The 17,913-nt window shown below is 48.9% G+C and overlaps 1 protein-coding gene across 2 annotated transcripts in view; it reads left to right on the forward strand.

Moving 5' to 3' along the window:
• Nucleotides 1-17,913, forward strand: part of LOC128352192 (solute carrier family 12 member 9-like) — a 145,449-nt gene that overhangs the window by 23,042 nt on the left and 104,494 nt on the right. For both annotated transcript variants that reach the window (XM_053312531.1, XM_053312530.1), the window contains exons 2-3: nucleotides 15,631-15,765; nucleotides 17,126-17,263. In XM_053312531.1, the coding sequence (XP_053168506.1) occupies nucleotides 15,672-15,765; nucleotides 17,126-17,263 (232 nt within the window). In that variant the 5' untranslated portion in view covers nucleotides 15,631-15,671. The remainder of the gene's footprint in view (nucleotides 1-15,630; nucleotides 15,766-17,125; nucleotides 17,264-17,913) is intronic.

A 17,913-nucleotide genomic window follows, 5' to 3' on the forward strand; every position in this document is an offset into this window, starting at 1 on the left:
TTTAAAAATTTTAAATTGATATAATGTGTTAAACTTTTTGATTTAACTCATGTTTTACTTTTTCTGTTTTTATTTTATTGTAAACCGTCCGGAGACGTAAGTTTTGAGTAGTATAAAAATATGTTAAATAAATAAATAAATATTTGGGTAAATATGGTATACAGCAATTCAGGAATTCTGAAACTTGGGTCCCCAGATGTCGTTGGACTGCAGCTCCCATCATCCCCAGCCATAGTCTCCTTTGGGATGATGGGAGTTGTAGTCCAACAACTTCGGGGGGGGGGGGGCACAAGTTTGAGAATTCCTGCAGTGAATATTACAGCAATTCTTTAAAGCCAACCAGTATTATTCAGAGCTATGGGTTTTCTAGAAAAAATTCTCTTGCTCTAAATCAGGGATTTTCAGCCTCTTAAAACAAGTGTAACCCTTCTGTCTCGAAGCTTCTGCTCAGGTACCCCATATATACACATGCAATTAAATGTCACAATTATGAGACAGGCTACTATTTAAAGAGTAAGTTACTCGTGTACACCCCATTCAGGAAGGAAGTGTGCCCAGGCAGGGTGTGTGCCTCCTCCTGTGCCCCCTTTATCTGGCCCTATGCTCCATGTACTCCCCACAAGGCTTTAAAGTATCCCCAGGAGTTCACGCACCCCTGGCTGATAATCCTTGCTCTAAACGGATTGGGATCTGATATTTCATGTTTATTTGATTTGTTGTTATCAAACGCAACTAAAAACACATGTGCGGTTGTTTATATAGCATGTACAATTATCTCAAATGTTTTGTCAGTCGCCAGAAATATTTGCACTGCAGCATTAACTTAGGAGAAGAATGCAATAAGGCATACTTAATGTGGCTTAAATGTTGCATTGTCAAACAAATCCAAGGCTGTACAGAGAAATTATTTTTGTTGGAATACTTGTTTTAAGACGTGACAATTCAGTAGCATGCACTTCCTTGGCATTTGTTTATATTTTGAGGAAAAAAGATGGAAGGCACTGCAAAGTGTTGGCGTGCTAATTTTCAGTACACCCAAAGAGCTGTACATTTCCAGAGAAACAGGTTTCCTAGGTATAACCCCCCCGGTCACACTCCATGCATATATTCAACCAGTGCATGGAGTGGGAACGGGATTGCATCCTCTATCCCCAAACTCCTTTGTTGGAAAGTTGGGGGCATGATGTGGAGAAGCTGCAATCCTGCTCTCCTTCCCTGCATTGAGTGGACTTAGCTAGAACCTGAGGAGGTAACTATAGTTACCTGGAAAAAAGGTAAATTCGACTTTGAAAGTGCCCAATCTGACTGGTATTATATCTGTTTATTACACTGCCAATTAATTTTAATATGGGGCGAGGGGAAGTGGAAAATGTTATGTATGGAAAAATATAGTTGTGCAAATGTCCCTCTTTTTGAAAAATGTTCCACCCCACATCCAGAGTGGCATTGTCCCAGAACTGCAGACGTGGGACCAGAGGGTGTTAGGATAGTGGTCTGGCTAAGGTATCCTTGTGAGTTCACAGTGGAGGCAGGATTTGAATAGGTGCCCTTCTGGTTTATTGCTCAGTCTCTAAGCTCCTGCATGAAGAACGAGTCTCTTGTGCTGCAAGGAGTCCAAATGGCCTGCCTTTCTGTTGTGGCTGGGGAGGGGTGTCTTGCTTCCCCAGGAGATAGGGAGAAATAGGAACATAGGAAGCTGCCATATGCTGAGTCAGACCATAAGTCCGTCTTGCTCAGTATTGTCTACACAGATGGGCAGCGGCTTCTCCAAGGTTGCAGGCAGGAATCTCTCTCAGCTCTATCTTGGAGATGCTGCCAGGGAGGGAACTTGGAACCTAGATGCTCTTCCCAGATTGGCGGCTCCATCCCCTGAGGGGAATATCTTGCAGTGCTCACACATCAAGTCTCCCATTCATATGCAACCAGGGCGGACCCTGCTTAGCTAAGGGGACAAGTCATGCTTGCTACCACAAGACCAGCCAGACTAGATGGGCCTTTGGCCTGCTCCAGCATTGCTTAAGTCCTTATGACATAAAACTTCAGTCTCTTTTAACCAACGAACGTCTGATTCATCACCTGGCTCTGCCTCCCTTTGTGCATTTGTGGCCGTTGGGATCCTGACTTCTGTGTGCACCTGCTGGGTAGCTCTGGAGAGATCACAAGTAACAAAGACCGTTCTCCAGCCCTCGCCTTTGCCAGATATATGCGTTCAATTTAAAAATCAATTGGCTGTTTTCTAACCAATATATATTCTGCTTTACAGGCAGAGGGAATCTGGGCAGTTTATAAATCTAAATAAATAAGGCCACAACGCTTAGGTTTTAAACCGCTTGAGATGGGGGTGTTGCAGAAAGAAGCAGTCTGCCTGTCATTTCAAAGGTCACTAGGACGTGAGATTGACTGGCTGGGTGAGTTTAAAGGATGCTTTTGCGGAACGGTGTCAGTTTTATGCTGCTGTAGTTTGTGGTCTGGGATGCAGAGGCGGAGAGCCTTCGTCCCAGGAACTTGGCCAAGGTATTTCCAGCCCTGTTTTGTTAGCGCCAGGATGTGGGGGATATGGGATGTGCCAGGTTCAGAGGAATCCTTCCTGGCTGGGTAGAGAACAGTATTGTTTCCTCGTCAGAGCTGTGTGGAGGAGCTTGTGATAAAATGGCTGAAGTGTGTTTGTTTTGTTTGTTTGTTTGTTTACTTATTTATACATATCCCACCTCTCCAGTGCAATACTGCTTGGCGCGGCTTACAACAATAAGATCGACACAGATACAAGTAATATAATTAATTTTTTTTAAAGTCAGATTAAAAACAATTATTAGGTTCAAATTAAAACTGAAAACTATAAAAAGCTAAAGAACCTACCAGATATAACAAAACAATAATGATATTTAAAAGCCTTTTAAAAAGGTGTGTTTTAAGATGTTTTTTAAAAACTCTGAGGGAGGGAGCATGGTGAAGCTCTTCAGGGAGGGTGTTCCAAAGCCGAGGGGCCACAGCCGAAAAGGCCCTGTCTCTGGTCTCTGCCAACCGAACCTCTGTTGTTGTTGTTGGTGTAGTATTATTATTACACTTATATCCCGTTTTTCCTCCGAGGAGCTCAGAGCGGTGTACATGGTTATTTTTATCCTCACAACAACCCTGTGAGGATGGGGTTAGGCTGAGAGATACATGACTGGCCCAAAGTCACCCAGTGAGTTTCGTGGTTGAATGGGGATTCGAACTCAGGTCTTCCCAGTCCTAGTCCAACACTCTAACCACTAAATCTCAGTCCAGTCATGAATCTTGCTGAATGGCCCTAGGCCAATGTTTATGTGTGCATCATAGGAAGGCGCTGTATTCTGAGTTAGACCCTTGTTCTGTCTATCTCAGTATTGTCTGCACTGACTGGCAGGGACACTTAAAGGTTTTCAGGCAAGAGTCTTTCTCAGTCCTACCTGGAGACAAGGGATTGGCCTTCTGTATGCCGGCAGATGCTCTCCCACTGATCTGTGGCCCCATCACCTAAGGGGAATATCTTACAGCAGAAGGGGGCTCACAGGCAGTCATCCATCCAAATCAAGGTGGCCCTTGCTTAGTAAAGGGGACAATGCATGCTTTCTACCACCAGACTGGTTTCCTCCCACCCTCACCTACCTTGCGGGGTTGTTGTGGACACTTGACAACATTAGCCAACTTACTGGTGGATGTGGCAGGGAGTGTAAGTGGGCTTCTCATCGTGCCCTTTGCAAGTCACATGCCTGGGACAGAAACAGGACTGTGTGGGACAAAGATTTTCTTAAAGAGCTCTACCTTTGAATGTCCTGGTCTAGTCCAAATGTTTTAGGTGCCGTGGCTCCCTGGCGCCTGGGATTTGTCCAGTCCTGCTGTGGCAGTTTCCTGCACTGAGCATTTGGCTCGACTAGAAGACCTCAAAGGTCCTTCTAACTCTAAGTTGATTCTCTAACCAGAGGTGCTTTTACCCTTGGACTTTGGGGCCGAAATCCGGGGTCTCCAACCCCCCCCCACCCCCAATCCTCTTTAGTCTGCCCCAGGTGGTGTTGCCATGCTGGTGGCCCATGCTGGTCTGGGTGGCTGAGTATGACTGTGACCTGCATTGGGTGGCTGAGCGTGACCTCTGCTTTAGAGACAGGGTGGGGGTGGAGGAGTGGGGAAAGAAATATGTGGGGTGGGAACATGTGAAGTTGTGGGTTGAAATATACTTGTTTTGTATTTTTACATTCTTGTGAGTTCAGTTGCTGTTTGTGCCCTCAAGAACCCACGTGTTAAAAGTACTGCATGTATGTGTGTGTGTGTGTGTGTGTGTGTGTGTGTGTGTGTGTAGGGGGATGATGCTTAACTTGCAGTGGGGGGGTGGGGTGGGGGGCTCAAAGTGGTGGTCTTCCAAGCTCCAAAACTATCTAGGTGCAGCACCTCTGTCTGTAACATCCTTTTTGGCAGCCCCAGCTTCCTTGGGTAGTGTTGGGTAGAAATGATGTCTCTTTACTCGTAAAGCTTTAATGTACCACGTAGGAAATGGAGCTACAAATTGGGACATCCACAGTTTGACTCTTGCCTTGACTGTGGACTTGCTAACTGGCCTTCGTGCTCTCTCAGCCTCCATCCCATGATCTGCCAGATGCGGATAATAATCCGGCCCCCACTTTGTTGTAAAGATTGCAGTTAGGTTTGTGCGGAAGCCGCCGGAGAAAATGCTGCAGGATTTCTCATTGGAAGGAACCCTGAATTCCCGGGCGTTTTCCAGCAGCAAAATGCTTCCATTCAGGCAAATCGCATTCGAAATGTAAACAGCTGGGGGAACAGTCTCATGGAAACTAAAGGTAAAGTGTGCTGTCAAGTCGGTGTTGACTCCTGGCAACCACAGAGCCCTGTGGTTGTCTTTGGTAGAATACAGGAGGGGTTGACCATTGCCTCTTCCTGCACAGTATGAGATGATGCCTTTCAGTGGGAACTAACAACCTGAAAAAAACCAGCAGCTTTCTTACGCCAGATATTTTATTTTATTTTATTTTATTTTATTACATCGCATCGCATCCATAAACCCAACCCATCCATATGTCATCATAGCACGATATCACAGCGATTACATTTGAAACAAGGCACTGGAAATATGAACGGCACCCTGCTGTCAGTGTAGGGACTGTGGTGCCACCACGCAGGAAGTGTGGAAGCACACTTCCGAGATCCGACGTGACCCCGTTGCAGGGTCTAATCTGGAAAGCGCCCAGGTGCAGTTAGGGCTGGAAATTTCAAGCACCCAGCCCTCGTTGAAGCAAGATAGGTGCTTAGTAAGTGCTGTTAGGAATGGGAGGAACCTTATATTTATTTCTGAAGGAGCTAGAAATGTTGTTATCATTATGGGTACATAACCAGAGCACCCAGGGCGAGAGAGAGAAGTGTTGGCAGATTTGGGGTAGCTCGCAGATGTGTCGGTTTCACAAAAACCAGAAGGGGGAAAACCCAAAGGGGCTCAAATCCCTCCCCTGCCCCCAAATTGCCCCTGTATAACTCAGTGGAGTGGACTCCAAGGACAGTTAACAGGCAAGCAGGTGGTTGGAGCTAACCAAACTAATCAGCCCTGTCTCGGAGTCGCTTGTGAGAGGAGAGACTCTGGGTTTCTGGGGCTTAAAAAGGAAAGAGTTGTGCTGAAGCCTTTGGTGTGGGGCTGACAGAGCATGTTATCTCATGGTGATAGTAGAAGCTGAGACTGGTGTTGACAGAGCTTCTATTGTTGAGTCTTGGGTGAAGATCGCCTACCAGGTGTCTAGGCTCGTCTGGAGATGGGGAGTGTCCATTGACTGTGGGGCAGCTATTCCAGTGGTGGTGGGGAACAGAAGTAACGTTGGCAGGTCAGCTGGCCATTACTGGGGAAGGGAAATCAGAAATTTAATAGTGGTTTCCCCTTCCAGCTGTCCTGCCAGCTCTTTGACCTTGGGGAGCCGTGCGATCTACCCACAGAGCCTCGCCTTGCTCCTCTGTAATGCCAGGTCTGTCCAGAATAAGTCGGAAACCATCGATGATTTGATTATGGATGAAGGGGCCAACCTGGTATATATCTCAAAGACTTGGTTGGGGGAGGCTGGTGGCCCAGTCTGGTCCCAGCTTCTCCCTCCAGGGTACTCTGAGGAGCAGGTGAAAGGATATGTAAGAATAACATCTTCCTTACCAGGATTCTTGTCGAAGTGTCTGACCTATTGGATGTGTGTACTTAAGTTTGGGGCCAGGGATAGACTGGGACTTATGTTGGTGTACCAATCACCCCGCTGAGTCCCTAACTGAGCTGATGGACCTGGTCTCAGGCTTGGTGTTGGAGTCACCCAAGCTTGTGCTGGTGGGTGACAGTGTTCATTTTGAGACCAATTTGTCCAAGGCGGCTCACAAGTTCATAGCGGCCATGACAGCTATAGAACCTTAACCCCACCCCTGCTAACTGAGCAAAAAAACCACACCTTTTAAAGTGACGATTGTCTTGTATTTAGCAGGGGGAGAGCAACTGGCCCCATCCAGCCCCAGCACAGCATCCCTCCAGTGGCTGTTGCTGGTATCTGCCTTATGTTTCTTTTTAGATGGTGAGCATTTGGGGACGGGACCATCTTATTTATGTATTATGTATTTTCTATGTAAACCGCTTTGAGAACTTTGGTTGAAGGTAAAGGTAAAGTGTGCTGTCAAGTCTATTTCGACTCCTGGCACCCACAGAACCCTGTGGTTTTCTTTGGTAGAATACAGGAGGGGTTTACCATTGCCTCCTCCCTATCATCTGCCTGTATCGCTGCTGCCTGATATAGTACCAGTGGGGATTCGAACCAGCAACCTTCTGCTTGTTAGTCAAGCATTTCCCCACTGAGGTATATAAATATTTGTACTGGTATCCTTCTGGAGCGTCTGAGAGAGTTGGGAATGGGAGGCACTGCTCTCGCCTCACAGGCAGATTCCAAATGGTGTCACTTGGAGATCGTTGGTTCTTCAAAATGTGAATTTTTATATGGTGTACCCCCAGGGCTCCATATGGTCTTCAATGCTTTTTAATGCCTACCTTAAACCGTTGGGGGAGATCATCAGGAGATTTGGTGCAGCGTGTTATCAGTTTGCTGATGACTCCCAAATCAATTTCTCCGTCATCAGGAGAAGGCATAATCTCTCTAAATGCCTTCCTGGAGGCAGTGATGGGTTGGATGAGGGATGAATTCAGTCTGAATTCAGATAAGACGGAGGTACATATTCTACCAAAGACAACCACAAGGCTCTGTGGTCACCAGGAGTCGATTCCGACTCAACGGCACACACTTTGCTTACTTATTGTATAGGTTGGAACTCAGGAGACAATCTTGATCTACCAGTTCTGGATGCGGGGTCACACTTCCCTGGACAGAACAGGTGTGCAGTCTGAGAGTGCTTTTGCACCCAAACCTCTCCCTGCTGTCTTGGGATGAGGCAGTGGCCAGTGGTGCTTTCTATTGGCTTTGGCTGATACTCCAGCAGCATCCGTTTCTTAAGAACAGTAGTACATCTGCTGGTCACCTCCAGACTTGACTACTGCAATGTGTTCCATGTGGAGCTGCCTTTGTATGTAGTCTGGAAACTGCAGTTGGTCCAGAATGCGGCAGCCAGGTTGGTCTCTGGGTCATCTTGGAGAGACCATATCACTTCTATCTTAAAAGAACTACACTGGCCACCAATAAGTTTCCAGACAAAATACAATGTTTTGGTTATAACCTATAAAGCTCTAAACAGCTTAGGCCTCGGGTATTTCAGAGGATGTCGTCTTTGCCATGAGCCCCACCACCCACCGAGATCATCTGGAGAGGTTCATCTACAGTTGCCACCAGCTTGTCTGGTGGCTACTCAGGGAGAGGCCTTCTCTGTTGCTGCCCGGAGACTCTGGAATATGCTCCCTGCTGAGATAAAAGCCTCCCCATCACTGACAACTTTTAAAAAGTCTTTAAAGACACATTTATTCACCTGAGCTATTTAACTAGACTTGTGGTTTTAAATTGTTTTAAGTTTTTAATTGGTTTTACTTTGCGGTAAACTGCCCAGAGATGGAAGTTTGGGGTGGTGTAGAAAGGTTAATAAATAAATAAAAGTAAAAGTAATTTATTTAATTAACTAATTGAATTTAAAGGATGGGGAAGGTGGTCTTGAACAAAAAGAACGGGAAATTTCTCAGCTCGTACAATACTCCCTCAAGACAGTCACAGCCTCTTCTGCTTCTGAGGGGGAAAGGTGCCTGCAACTTTCACCTTGCTCAGATAACATACGTACCAGGAAGATAATGCAACGTTTTGTTGTGGGACCATACTTGTAAAAAACAGTAGATCTGGGATTTGTAACTTTGAGTCCCCAGATGTTGTTGGATTGCAACTCCCACTGTTCCCATCCCCAGTGGTCATTGGCTGTAGAGGCTGGGGATGATGGGAGTTGTAGTCCAACACCACCTGGGGACCCAGTCTTGAGAACCAGTCTTGCTAGGCTCTACCACTTCAGTCAGCAGCCGGGAAGCAAGCTTGAGTCCCCCTTCTCAAGTGGAAGGATGTTGGAGGGAACAGGGAGAGAAGCTCACGGAGAAATCAGCTTCACTTCTCTTTCCTTAGTCCCTGGAACGGGTAGTCAGGGAAGCAGAGATCTTGATTACTTCCTCTTCTGATTAAGAGGATCGGTTTAATTGCTGGCGTCTGGCCAGTAGCCATTTCTCTGCTTTCTTGCAACTGTGGCTAAAAGCCTTTTCCAGAATTGCTTAATGCAGAGGGATTGATTCATAGTGCTGCGAGGCACTTGGAGGTGATCGCCCAGAGGGCACGTTCTCCAGACGGGGTCCTCTGCGCATCCATCTTGTGCTCACGTGTGCACACAGAGGTGCAGGTATAGATTAACCCCACATAATCTTCTAGACCACAGTTTGCCCCGAGCAGGTGGCTTAAACCAATAATAGCAAATCTTGTTATCTCTTTAATGTTTTCAATGTGTATGGTGCTTTAGAAAGTGCAAGCGTGTGGTCCCTGCCCCAAGACGTTTACAGTCAAATTCAGCCTAGGGCGGGGGTTTCTCAAATTTGGGTCCCCAGATGTTGCTGGATTGCAGTCTGGGGATGATGAGAGTTGTACAACACGTGGTGAGGATCCAGGTTTGAGAACCCCTGGCATAACGGGAGGGAGATGGAGCCAGGGTTATAAACAGGGCAGTTGTGTATTTTTCATCAACATACTTGGGCTGTGTTACAGTAGGGCAGGAGTTATCAAGCTCGTCTCCCCAGATGTTGTTGGACTACAACTCCCATCATCCCCAGCTGAAGACCACAGTGGCTGTGGATGATAGGAGTTGTAGTCCAGCAACATCTGGGGAACCAGTGTCAGGAACTGTGCCAGAGACTTCATGGATACAGCAGTGCAGTTTGGGAAGGAAGGAAAAGAGGCATCTGGTTTTTTGGGATGTGGGGGTGGTGGCATAGGAAGCAGCCATATACTGAGTCAGGCCTTAGTTGATCTAGCTCAGCATGGTCTACACTGACTGGCAGCGGCTTCCCAGGACTTCAGGCAGGAGATGCTGCCCGGAATTGAACCTGGGACCATCTGCATGCCTAGCAGCTTCTCTACCACTGAGCTACGGCCCCATCGCAGTTTCAAGCAGAAGGCGCAGTGGAGTTATTTGCGGGAGGATGGTAGACTGGGCCAAGTGGAGTCTCCATCAGGGATTCCTTGGGACGTGGAAGTGCTTGTTTTTGCATTTATGTCACACCCTGCGTGCATTTATTTTGCATTTTTGGAAGGGCGGTATATAAATCAAGCTAGCTAATTAATTAATTAGATTTATATACCGCCCTTCCAAAATGGCTCAGGGCGGTTCACAGCGTGACAAAAACAATTAAAACAAATTAACAATTAAAAACTATTAAAACACAATAAAACCAATAAAACAGCTAAAAGCCCTGAAAACCAGGGCAACAATTTAAAACCATTAATCATTTAAATGAATAATAAATAAATAAATTCCTGCAACAACCCTGCAAGGTGGGCTGGTGGGCTGGTCTGCAGGTTGCAGCTTGGGGAGGGGGATGCTGAGAGGATAATGGCTTTGTCTCAAGACTCCTTGGGTGGGGGTGCTCAACCTCGGGCCCCCAGGTAATGTTGGACCACAACTCCCATCATCCCACCCCCCCACGGTGTCTGGGGATGATGGGAGTCGGAGTTCAACGTTATCTGGGGGCCAGGGTTGGAGACTCCCACCCTATGGGCTCTGTGCATTCGCCCCCATCGGGGGTAAGCGGGGATTTCCATCCCAAGCAATGCTCCCTCTATTCCGCCCCCCATCTGTGTGCAGAATAGGTTTGGTCTGGGCGGCAGTATTCAAGGCTGTGTGTGTGTGTGTGTGTGTGTGTGCCCGCGCGCACACATTTAGAGTGGGGCCTTCCAGATTCAACCTGAGCGGGATCTAAAACGAACTAGGCAGACATCAAAAAACATGTGAGGGCGCACACTTGTGCACGCCTTGGAGGGAACACTGATCTCGAGCCAACCAAGGTTTTCTTCCTCCTACGAACAGCCCCCCCCACTCTGCCTTGCTACCCCCCCCGCCCCCCCCCCCCCCGTGTGTGGACTTTGCTCCCCAACATGCATCAAGTCCCTGCTTGTTTTCTGGCTTTAATCCCTCCGTCCTTATTCTCCTTGTAAACAAGCCCAAGTAAATAAATAAAGTTTATGATTGACTTTTATTTCTGTTTTAAAGGGGGGGTTGTGTGTGTGGTTCTTATATGGTTAGCACCTTGGGCTGTAATTTACAGGAAAGGCAAGATATAAATCCATAAATATGTGGAGCTGTGTTTGCTTGCATAGATCCATTGCTTCTCCCCCTCCCTCCCTCCTGCTTTCCCATTATTGACTTTAGACTGTAAGCTGCCTGGGATCAGAGACCTATTTGTGTTTGTGTTAAATCCCCCCCCCCACTGACCACGTCCCCTAACTTCACTAACCAACAGAGGGTGGTTAAGTGCATTTAATATAATGTGGATTTTGGTCTTCTGACATGCTCATTTTCCACCTGTAGGGGCCTTTTTGTAGTGGTGGTGGTGGAGGGGTGATGTGGCTTTTCCAGAACATTTTGAATCGAAAAATGTTCTGGAAAAATGAACGTTTTGAACATTTTGTTCGGGGAAATGTTCTGGGAAAATGGACAAAGGCCATTATGGGATGGTGATGAAGATGATCGGCTAATAGTTGGAGGGCTATAGGCCACCTCTAGCCTCCAAGGCAGGATTGCTCTGAGTCCCAGTTGCAGGGGAGTAACAGCAGGAGAGAGGGCATGCCCCTTTCAACTCCTGCCTGTGGCTTCCAGCGGCATCTGGTGGGCCACTGTGTGAGTGAAACAGGATGCTGGACTAGATGGGCATTCTTGGGCCTGATCCAGCAGGGCTGTTCTTATGTTCTTATGATGGGAGTTGTCGTCCAGCAGTATCTGGGGAGCCAGGATTGGGACCCTTCCATGAGAACCGTACGCTTTCTGCTTTGTCCAGCTTGGACAGTAAGAAACTGCCTGATGCTGAGTCAGGTTACTAGCCCATCCAGCTCAGCATAGACTTCACTGGCTGGCAGCATCCCTTCACCCAGGGATATTTTCTCTGCCATACCTGGAGATGATGATGATGATGATGATGATGATGATATTTATATCCCACTCTTCCTCCAAGGAGCCCAGAGCGGTGCACTACATACTTGAGTTTCTCTTTCACAACAACCCTGTGAAGTCGGTGAGGCTGAGAGAGAAGTGACTGGCCCAGAGTCACTCAGCTAGTTTCATGGCTGAATGGGGATTTGAACTCGGGTCTCCCCGGTCCTAGTCTGGCACTCTAACCACCACACCACGCTGGCTCTTGCCAGGGGTGGTGATGCCAGGGGTTGGACCAGGGACCTTCTGCACGCAACGCAGGTGGCCTGCCTCTGAGCCATGGTGGATGCTCCTGATAAACGGGTGAAGATGTACTCGGCTGAGCCAGACCTTTTAGTTCAGTACTGTCAGCACAGGCTGGCAGCATCTCTCCAGGCCAGCCCAACCTCTTTCAACCCTCCCTTGTGCTGCTAGGGATGGAACCCGGGGCGTTCTATGTGCAAAGCCGATGCTCTTCCACTGAGCGGCAGCCCCACCTCGGCTGGTTTCATCTAGCTGGGCTGCCAGCCATTGAGACAGCTGTTTTGGGGCAGGCGGGAAAGCTACCCCTCTGCTACCAATGGCAGGCGCCTCTGCTCTGCCTCGTAAAAACTTGCCAGGATTGCTCATGGAGGCCAGGCTCCTGCCTGATATGGTCTCTTCCAAATACTGGCCCTTGCTTCTGTGCAGCCTTAGTGACGCTGGATTTAAAATTGGAGTTGCTGTGCTGGATTTTGGACCCAAAATCTGCTTAGCTTATTTATGTGCTTGTGGTCAGTGTTTCCTTTAAGGTGTGCACACGTGCTTGCGTTCACAAGGTTTTGGTTGTCCGCTCAGGCAGTTTTAGATCCCGCTCAGGTTGAATCCAGAAGGCCCCACCCTGAATCCATGTGTGTACACACTGCCTTGGTACTGCCGCCCAGAACAAAACTCATTCCGCACACAGATGAAAAAAATTAGAGAGAACACTGCCTGGGGTGGTAGAATAGATAGCGGCATTTCAGATTGTGTTGGGTGTGAGTTGTGAGGGTCAGACAGACATGTTAAAATGCGCCTCCCTGCGTGGAAAAATACCTTGCAAGTAGGAACTTAGGAACCTAGGAAGCTGCCATATACTGAGTGAGCGCATTGGTCTAGCTAGCTCAGTATTGTCTTCACAGACTGGCAGCGGCTTCTCCAAGGTTGCAGGCAGGAATCTCTCTCAGCCCTATCTAGGAGATGCGGCCAGGGAGGGAACTTGGAACCTTCTGCTCTTCCCAGATTGGCAGCTCCATCCCCTGAGGGGAAGATCTTGCAGTGCTCACACTTCTAGTCTCCCATTCAGATGCAAACCAGGGCAGCAGACCCTACTTATTTGTCCCCCCTACTAAGGGGACAAGTCATGCTTGCTACCACAAGACCAGCTCTCCTCTCTGTAAGTAGAAAGCTAACACAACAGAGAGTGGGCTGGGGGTATGGACATTTCCTTTTGGATGTACCAGGTTCTTTAAACCAGCAGGTTTTTTAACATGGGGGAACATTGAGAAATGACATTCATCCCCACATCACCCAGTCCTCCAGCCTGAGGAAGAAGAATACATTTTATCATGTCATTCTACTGCATGTGTGAAGCAGACCTTGTTCAGCACTGTGGCAGGCTGGCTGCCTTTTGCAACGAGGGCCTGAGGGAGGCAGTCCTCTCCTGTTGTTTCTCTCTGAGTGGTATGCTATCCTTGGATATGGAGGTTCTGTTCCTACTTCCACAATTAATAGCTGTTGCTAAACCTAATACGTCTCAAATGCATCAAACCTGTTCCAAAACCATCCTGTCTAAATGGCCGCTGCAAAATCCTGTGGCAATGAATCCCATAAGTTAATTATTAAGTGCATGGAGGAAGGACTTCCTCTTGCGTGACCTGAACCTGTTGCCAGTCTGAATCATCACAATTCTTATGCATTTGTTGAGCTATTGAAAAGAAAATTAGGTTCTGCACAGTTCTAGGGTCCCAAGGTTCTTGGATGGCAGGACCAATCTAGAGAATTCCTAGTCCCTCTGGAAGGGCTGATGTTTTATTAGCAGGTGAAAGTGCATTTAGGTGTGGTATGTTGCGGATGATAGACTGTATTAACATGGTTGGGTTGTCCTGGTCACAATAAACTTGTCTAACTCCAGGCGAGGAAGAGCAGGATATATAAATAAAATAAATAAATATCTGGGGACCTAAAGTTGGGAACTGCTGCTGTTCAAAACGTGCTGTCGGTTTAAGGAAAACAAACTGTTAACAGGAAGCAAAAAGGATATTTATTTTATTGTTGTGTGTTTAATGGATTTACCCTCCCCACCTGTCTTTTAAGCATCGTGCCAGCCAGGAAAGAACGGGGAGTGGCAAGGGGAAAGCTGGCTGCAGTTTTTTTTTAGAAGGGCTGTGGTTGTTCCTCCATCTCTTGAACCATCTTCAGATTGGGAGGAGGAGAATTGGTAGCAGGAGCTGGAAATATCTGTTTCCTGCCTTGCAGAGTTTTGGATTTTTTTTTTATTTTTTTATTTTTGGTTTTTGGTAATGCTATGAATATTTATCTCTTTTTGTGTAAGCCACAACCCCCTGACTTGTTTTGTCTTTTTAAAACAAGAGATGTTCCACCCCACCCCACCCACCCCGATCATTTTAGTTCTTCTTTTCTGTGCCTTCACCAGCTGAACGACATTCCTTTTGAGCAGGGCTGCACAGAGGATTCCAGAGGCGATTGCATCATAGGCTTCTATTGTTGCCTTGTTACATTCGCTCTCTTCTTAGTATTGTAACATAGGAACCTCGGAGGCTGCCTTATACCGAGTCAGGCCCTTGGTCCATCTAGCTCAGGATCGTCTACTCTGACTGGCAGCAGCTCTCCAAGGTTTCAGGCAGGAGTCTCTCCCAGCCCTACCTGAAAATGCTAGCGGGTGGACCTGGGACCTTTTTGCATGCAAAGATGCAGATTCTCTACCACTGAACTCTGGCCCCGTCCCCTCAGGGTGCTCGCCTGTGGTCACCCACCCAAATGCAAACCAAGCGGACATCATGCTCGCTCCCACAAGGCCAGCTCTCCTCCGCAGAGGAGTATATTGTAGTGTAGTGGTTCGAGTGTTGGACCAGGACTGGGGAGACCTCAGTTTGTATCTCCATTCTGCCATGAAACTCACTGGGTGACTCTGGGCCAGGCGCATATCTCTCAGCCTAACCTACCTCTCAGGGTTGTTATGAGGATAAACATAACCATGTACACTGCTCTGGGCTCCTTGGAGGAAGAGCGGGATAGAAATGTAAAAAATAAATATACTGTGTGCATAATGATAATACATAGAAGGCTCCTAATTTTTTTCTAGGGGATGTGCATGGGTTTTTAAAAGGCTACAGACTCTACCTTCAAGCTTAGCCTTTAATTGGCACGATACATTAGGGGGAAAGGTGGCAGATGAAGTGGGGCTGTAATGCAGTAGCCCAGTGAGTTCTCTTGGACCGGCTTCCCAATGGATGACCCAAGGTATGGCAGTGCCTGGGCCCCCAAGTGCTGCCTTCCCCAAGCCCCTGGTGGCGGGGGGGGGGCAGCCCCTTTGCAAACCGACCCTTGCAAGCTTTGACAGTGGTGCAGGGAGTGGAGTGGAGAGGAGAAGAGGCCAGGTCGCCAACAGCCCTCTCCTCTCCTCTCCTCTCCTCTCCTCTCCTCTCCTCTCCTCTCCTCGTGCTTCTGGCAAGCTTTGCAAGGAGCGTGAAGAGAGGTGCTCCTTGCCAGGCTTGTGAGGGCCAGATCAGTCCTGAAGAGCTGCTGCTTCAAGGGCGGCTGTGGCAGGCACCTGCTGAGTGGCCCCTCAGCGCTTTGCCGCCTGAGGCTAGTTCTTCCCATCGCCTCATGGAAGGGCCGCCTCTGTTTCCAGAACAGACACAGCCAGTGTGACTGAGAGCATCCCTGGGGGCAGGCAAGGAATGGGGAGCGGGGTAGCCATTCTCCTGCTGACCGACACTCTCCCTTTCCTCCTGCTGACAGGTTTCGTGGTCGGCCAGGCTGGGCTCTACCAATCGCTGGGCATGTTCCTCGTGGCCTATTTCATCATTGGCATGACGGTCCTGTCTGTGTGTGCCATCTCCACCAACGGGGCCCTGGATGCTGGTGGTGCCTACTGTATCCTTTGCGTGACAGGGGGGAAGAAGAGCCTTCTGGGGTCAGGCCAATGGCTAACCTGGACGGGTGCTCTGTCTCCAACAGTGGCCAGTCCAGTCTAGAGTATAGGGACATGGGAAGCTGCCGAGTCGGGCCAGCTCAGTATTGCCTACACTGACTGGCAGCAGCGCTTCAAGATTTCAGGCAGGTGACTCTCTCAGCTGTACCAGGAGATGGTGCTGAGCACTGGGCCCAGGACCATCTACACGCAAGGCAGATGCTCTTTCACTGAGTTATGGCCCCATCCCTTCAAGGGAATGTCTTACAGAGCTTACGTGTAGTCACCCAGCCAAATGCAAACCAAGTGAACCCTGCTTAGTAAAAGAGACCATTCATACTCACGACTGCAAGACCAGGATTCCTCCCCAAACATCTGTAAAAGGTAAAGGTGTGCCGTCGAGTCGCTGTTGACTCCTGGCACCCACGGAGCCCTGTGGTTGTCTTTGGTAGGATACAGGAGGAGTTTACCATTGCCTCCTCCCTCACAGTATGAGATGATGCCTTTCAGCATCTTCCTAGATCGCTGCTGCCCAATATAGGTGTTTCGCCATAGTCTGGGAAACATCCCCGTGGGGATTCGAACCGGCAACCTCTGGCTGGCTAGTCAAGTCATTTCCTCGCTGCGCTATGAGGTGGCTAACATCTGTGCCACTCCTAAAATGGTTCACTAGGAGCTTTCCAAGACAACAGGCTGTGGGTTTTCTGTGAGGCTTTACTGCAAGTTCAAAGCTGTCCCCAAAAGCTGATGCAAAAAGTGGATTTTTTTAAAAACCCTGGATATAAATCAGGCTACACTCTAGCAGGCGATGAAAAACCCAAATCGTGTGTGAAGCGCTCCCTGATAGCTTGCAGGGACTTTGGGGGTAAATCTGGCTGCTATCTGAATGCACCCCCTCCATTCTGGAGGAGATCTGAACTCAAAGCCGGCTGTGAAAAACTCCCTGGAAAGCACCAGAATAAACTCTCTCTAGCCCTATTGGAGCAAAAACTTGTTTTTCTACTTTCTTCGCCCCCTTGCATCTAACTTGATGTGGCTAGACGGCTGCTGCACTTCTCCCACCAACCAGAATGTGGGTAGGGGGGCTGGAATCTGTGGACTAGCAATGCCAGACCTGGGCCCCCCAGATATTGCCGGACTGCAGTCCCCACAATTCCCCATGCAATGGCCCTCTGGCTTTGCAGGATGGTGGGATTTGTAGTCCCAACAATTTCTGGGGGCCCCAGTTAGGGACTGCAGGTTGGGACAGGCTGGCAGCATTCGCCCACCCCCACCCCCCCAGCCTGATACTCTGCCTCCTGCTCCTTGACCTGCCCAACACAGACATGATCAGCCGGGCTCTGGGGCCTGAGTTTGGGGGCAGCATCGGGATCATGTTCTTCTTGGCCAACGTCTGTGGCAGTGCCCTCTACATCCTGGGGCTGGTGGAGGCCATTGTGGACGACTTCGGCATCTCGGCAGGTGAGTGCTGCTGCCCAGAGTGTCCCCGGAGATCCTGGCTTGTCTTTCTGTGGCGCTCTGGCCCAGGCCCCTGGAAGGCTGGAGCCGGCGCAAGAGTGCTTAGGCGGCGGAGGAAGCTGCCCTGTCCTGAATCCCGCCCCCCGTCTCCCTCGGTGTGATCTATTCTGACTGACGGCAGGTCTCCAGAGTGTGCCTCTGCCCTGGTTTTCTCAGCCCTCCCTGGTGATGCGGCCGGCTTTTGCACCTGGGACCTTCTGCTTGCAAGTCTGCAGATGCTCTCCCACCGAGCTACGGCCCCATCCTCTTACAGCGCTCACATGTCTTCCATCCAAGGGTTAGCCAAGGCAGACTCTGCTTAGCAGAGGGAAGAGTTCACGCTTGATATACCACAGGACATGGGAGGAGAGCTGGTCTGGTGGTCGCAAGCATGACTGGTCCCCTTAGCTAAGCAGGGTCTGCCCTGGTTGCATTTGAATGGGAGACTTGATGTGTGAGCACTGCAAGAGATTCCCCTCAGGGGACGGGGCCGCTCTGGGAAGAGCATCTGCATGTGTGCATGCAGAAGGTTCCTATTTCCCTCCCTGGCAGCATTTCCAAGGTACGTCTGAGAGAGACTCCTAACTTCAACCTTGGGAGAAGCCGCTGCCAGT

The sequence above is a fragment of the Hemicordylus capensis genome, chromosome 3 (assembly GCF_027244095.1).
Source record: "Hemicordylus capensis ecotype Gifberg chromosome 3, rHemCap1.1.pri, whole genome shotgun sequence".
In the NCBI taxonomy this organism is placed as follows: domain Eukaryota; kingdom Metazoa; phylum Chordata; class Lepidosauria; order Squamata; family Cordylidae; genus Hemicordylus; species Hemicordylus capensis.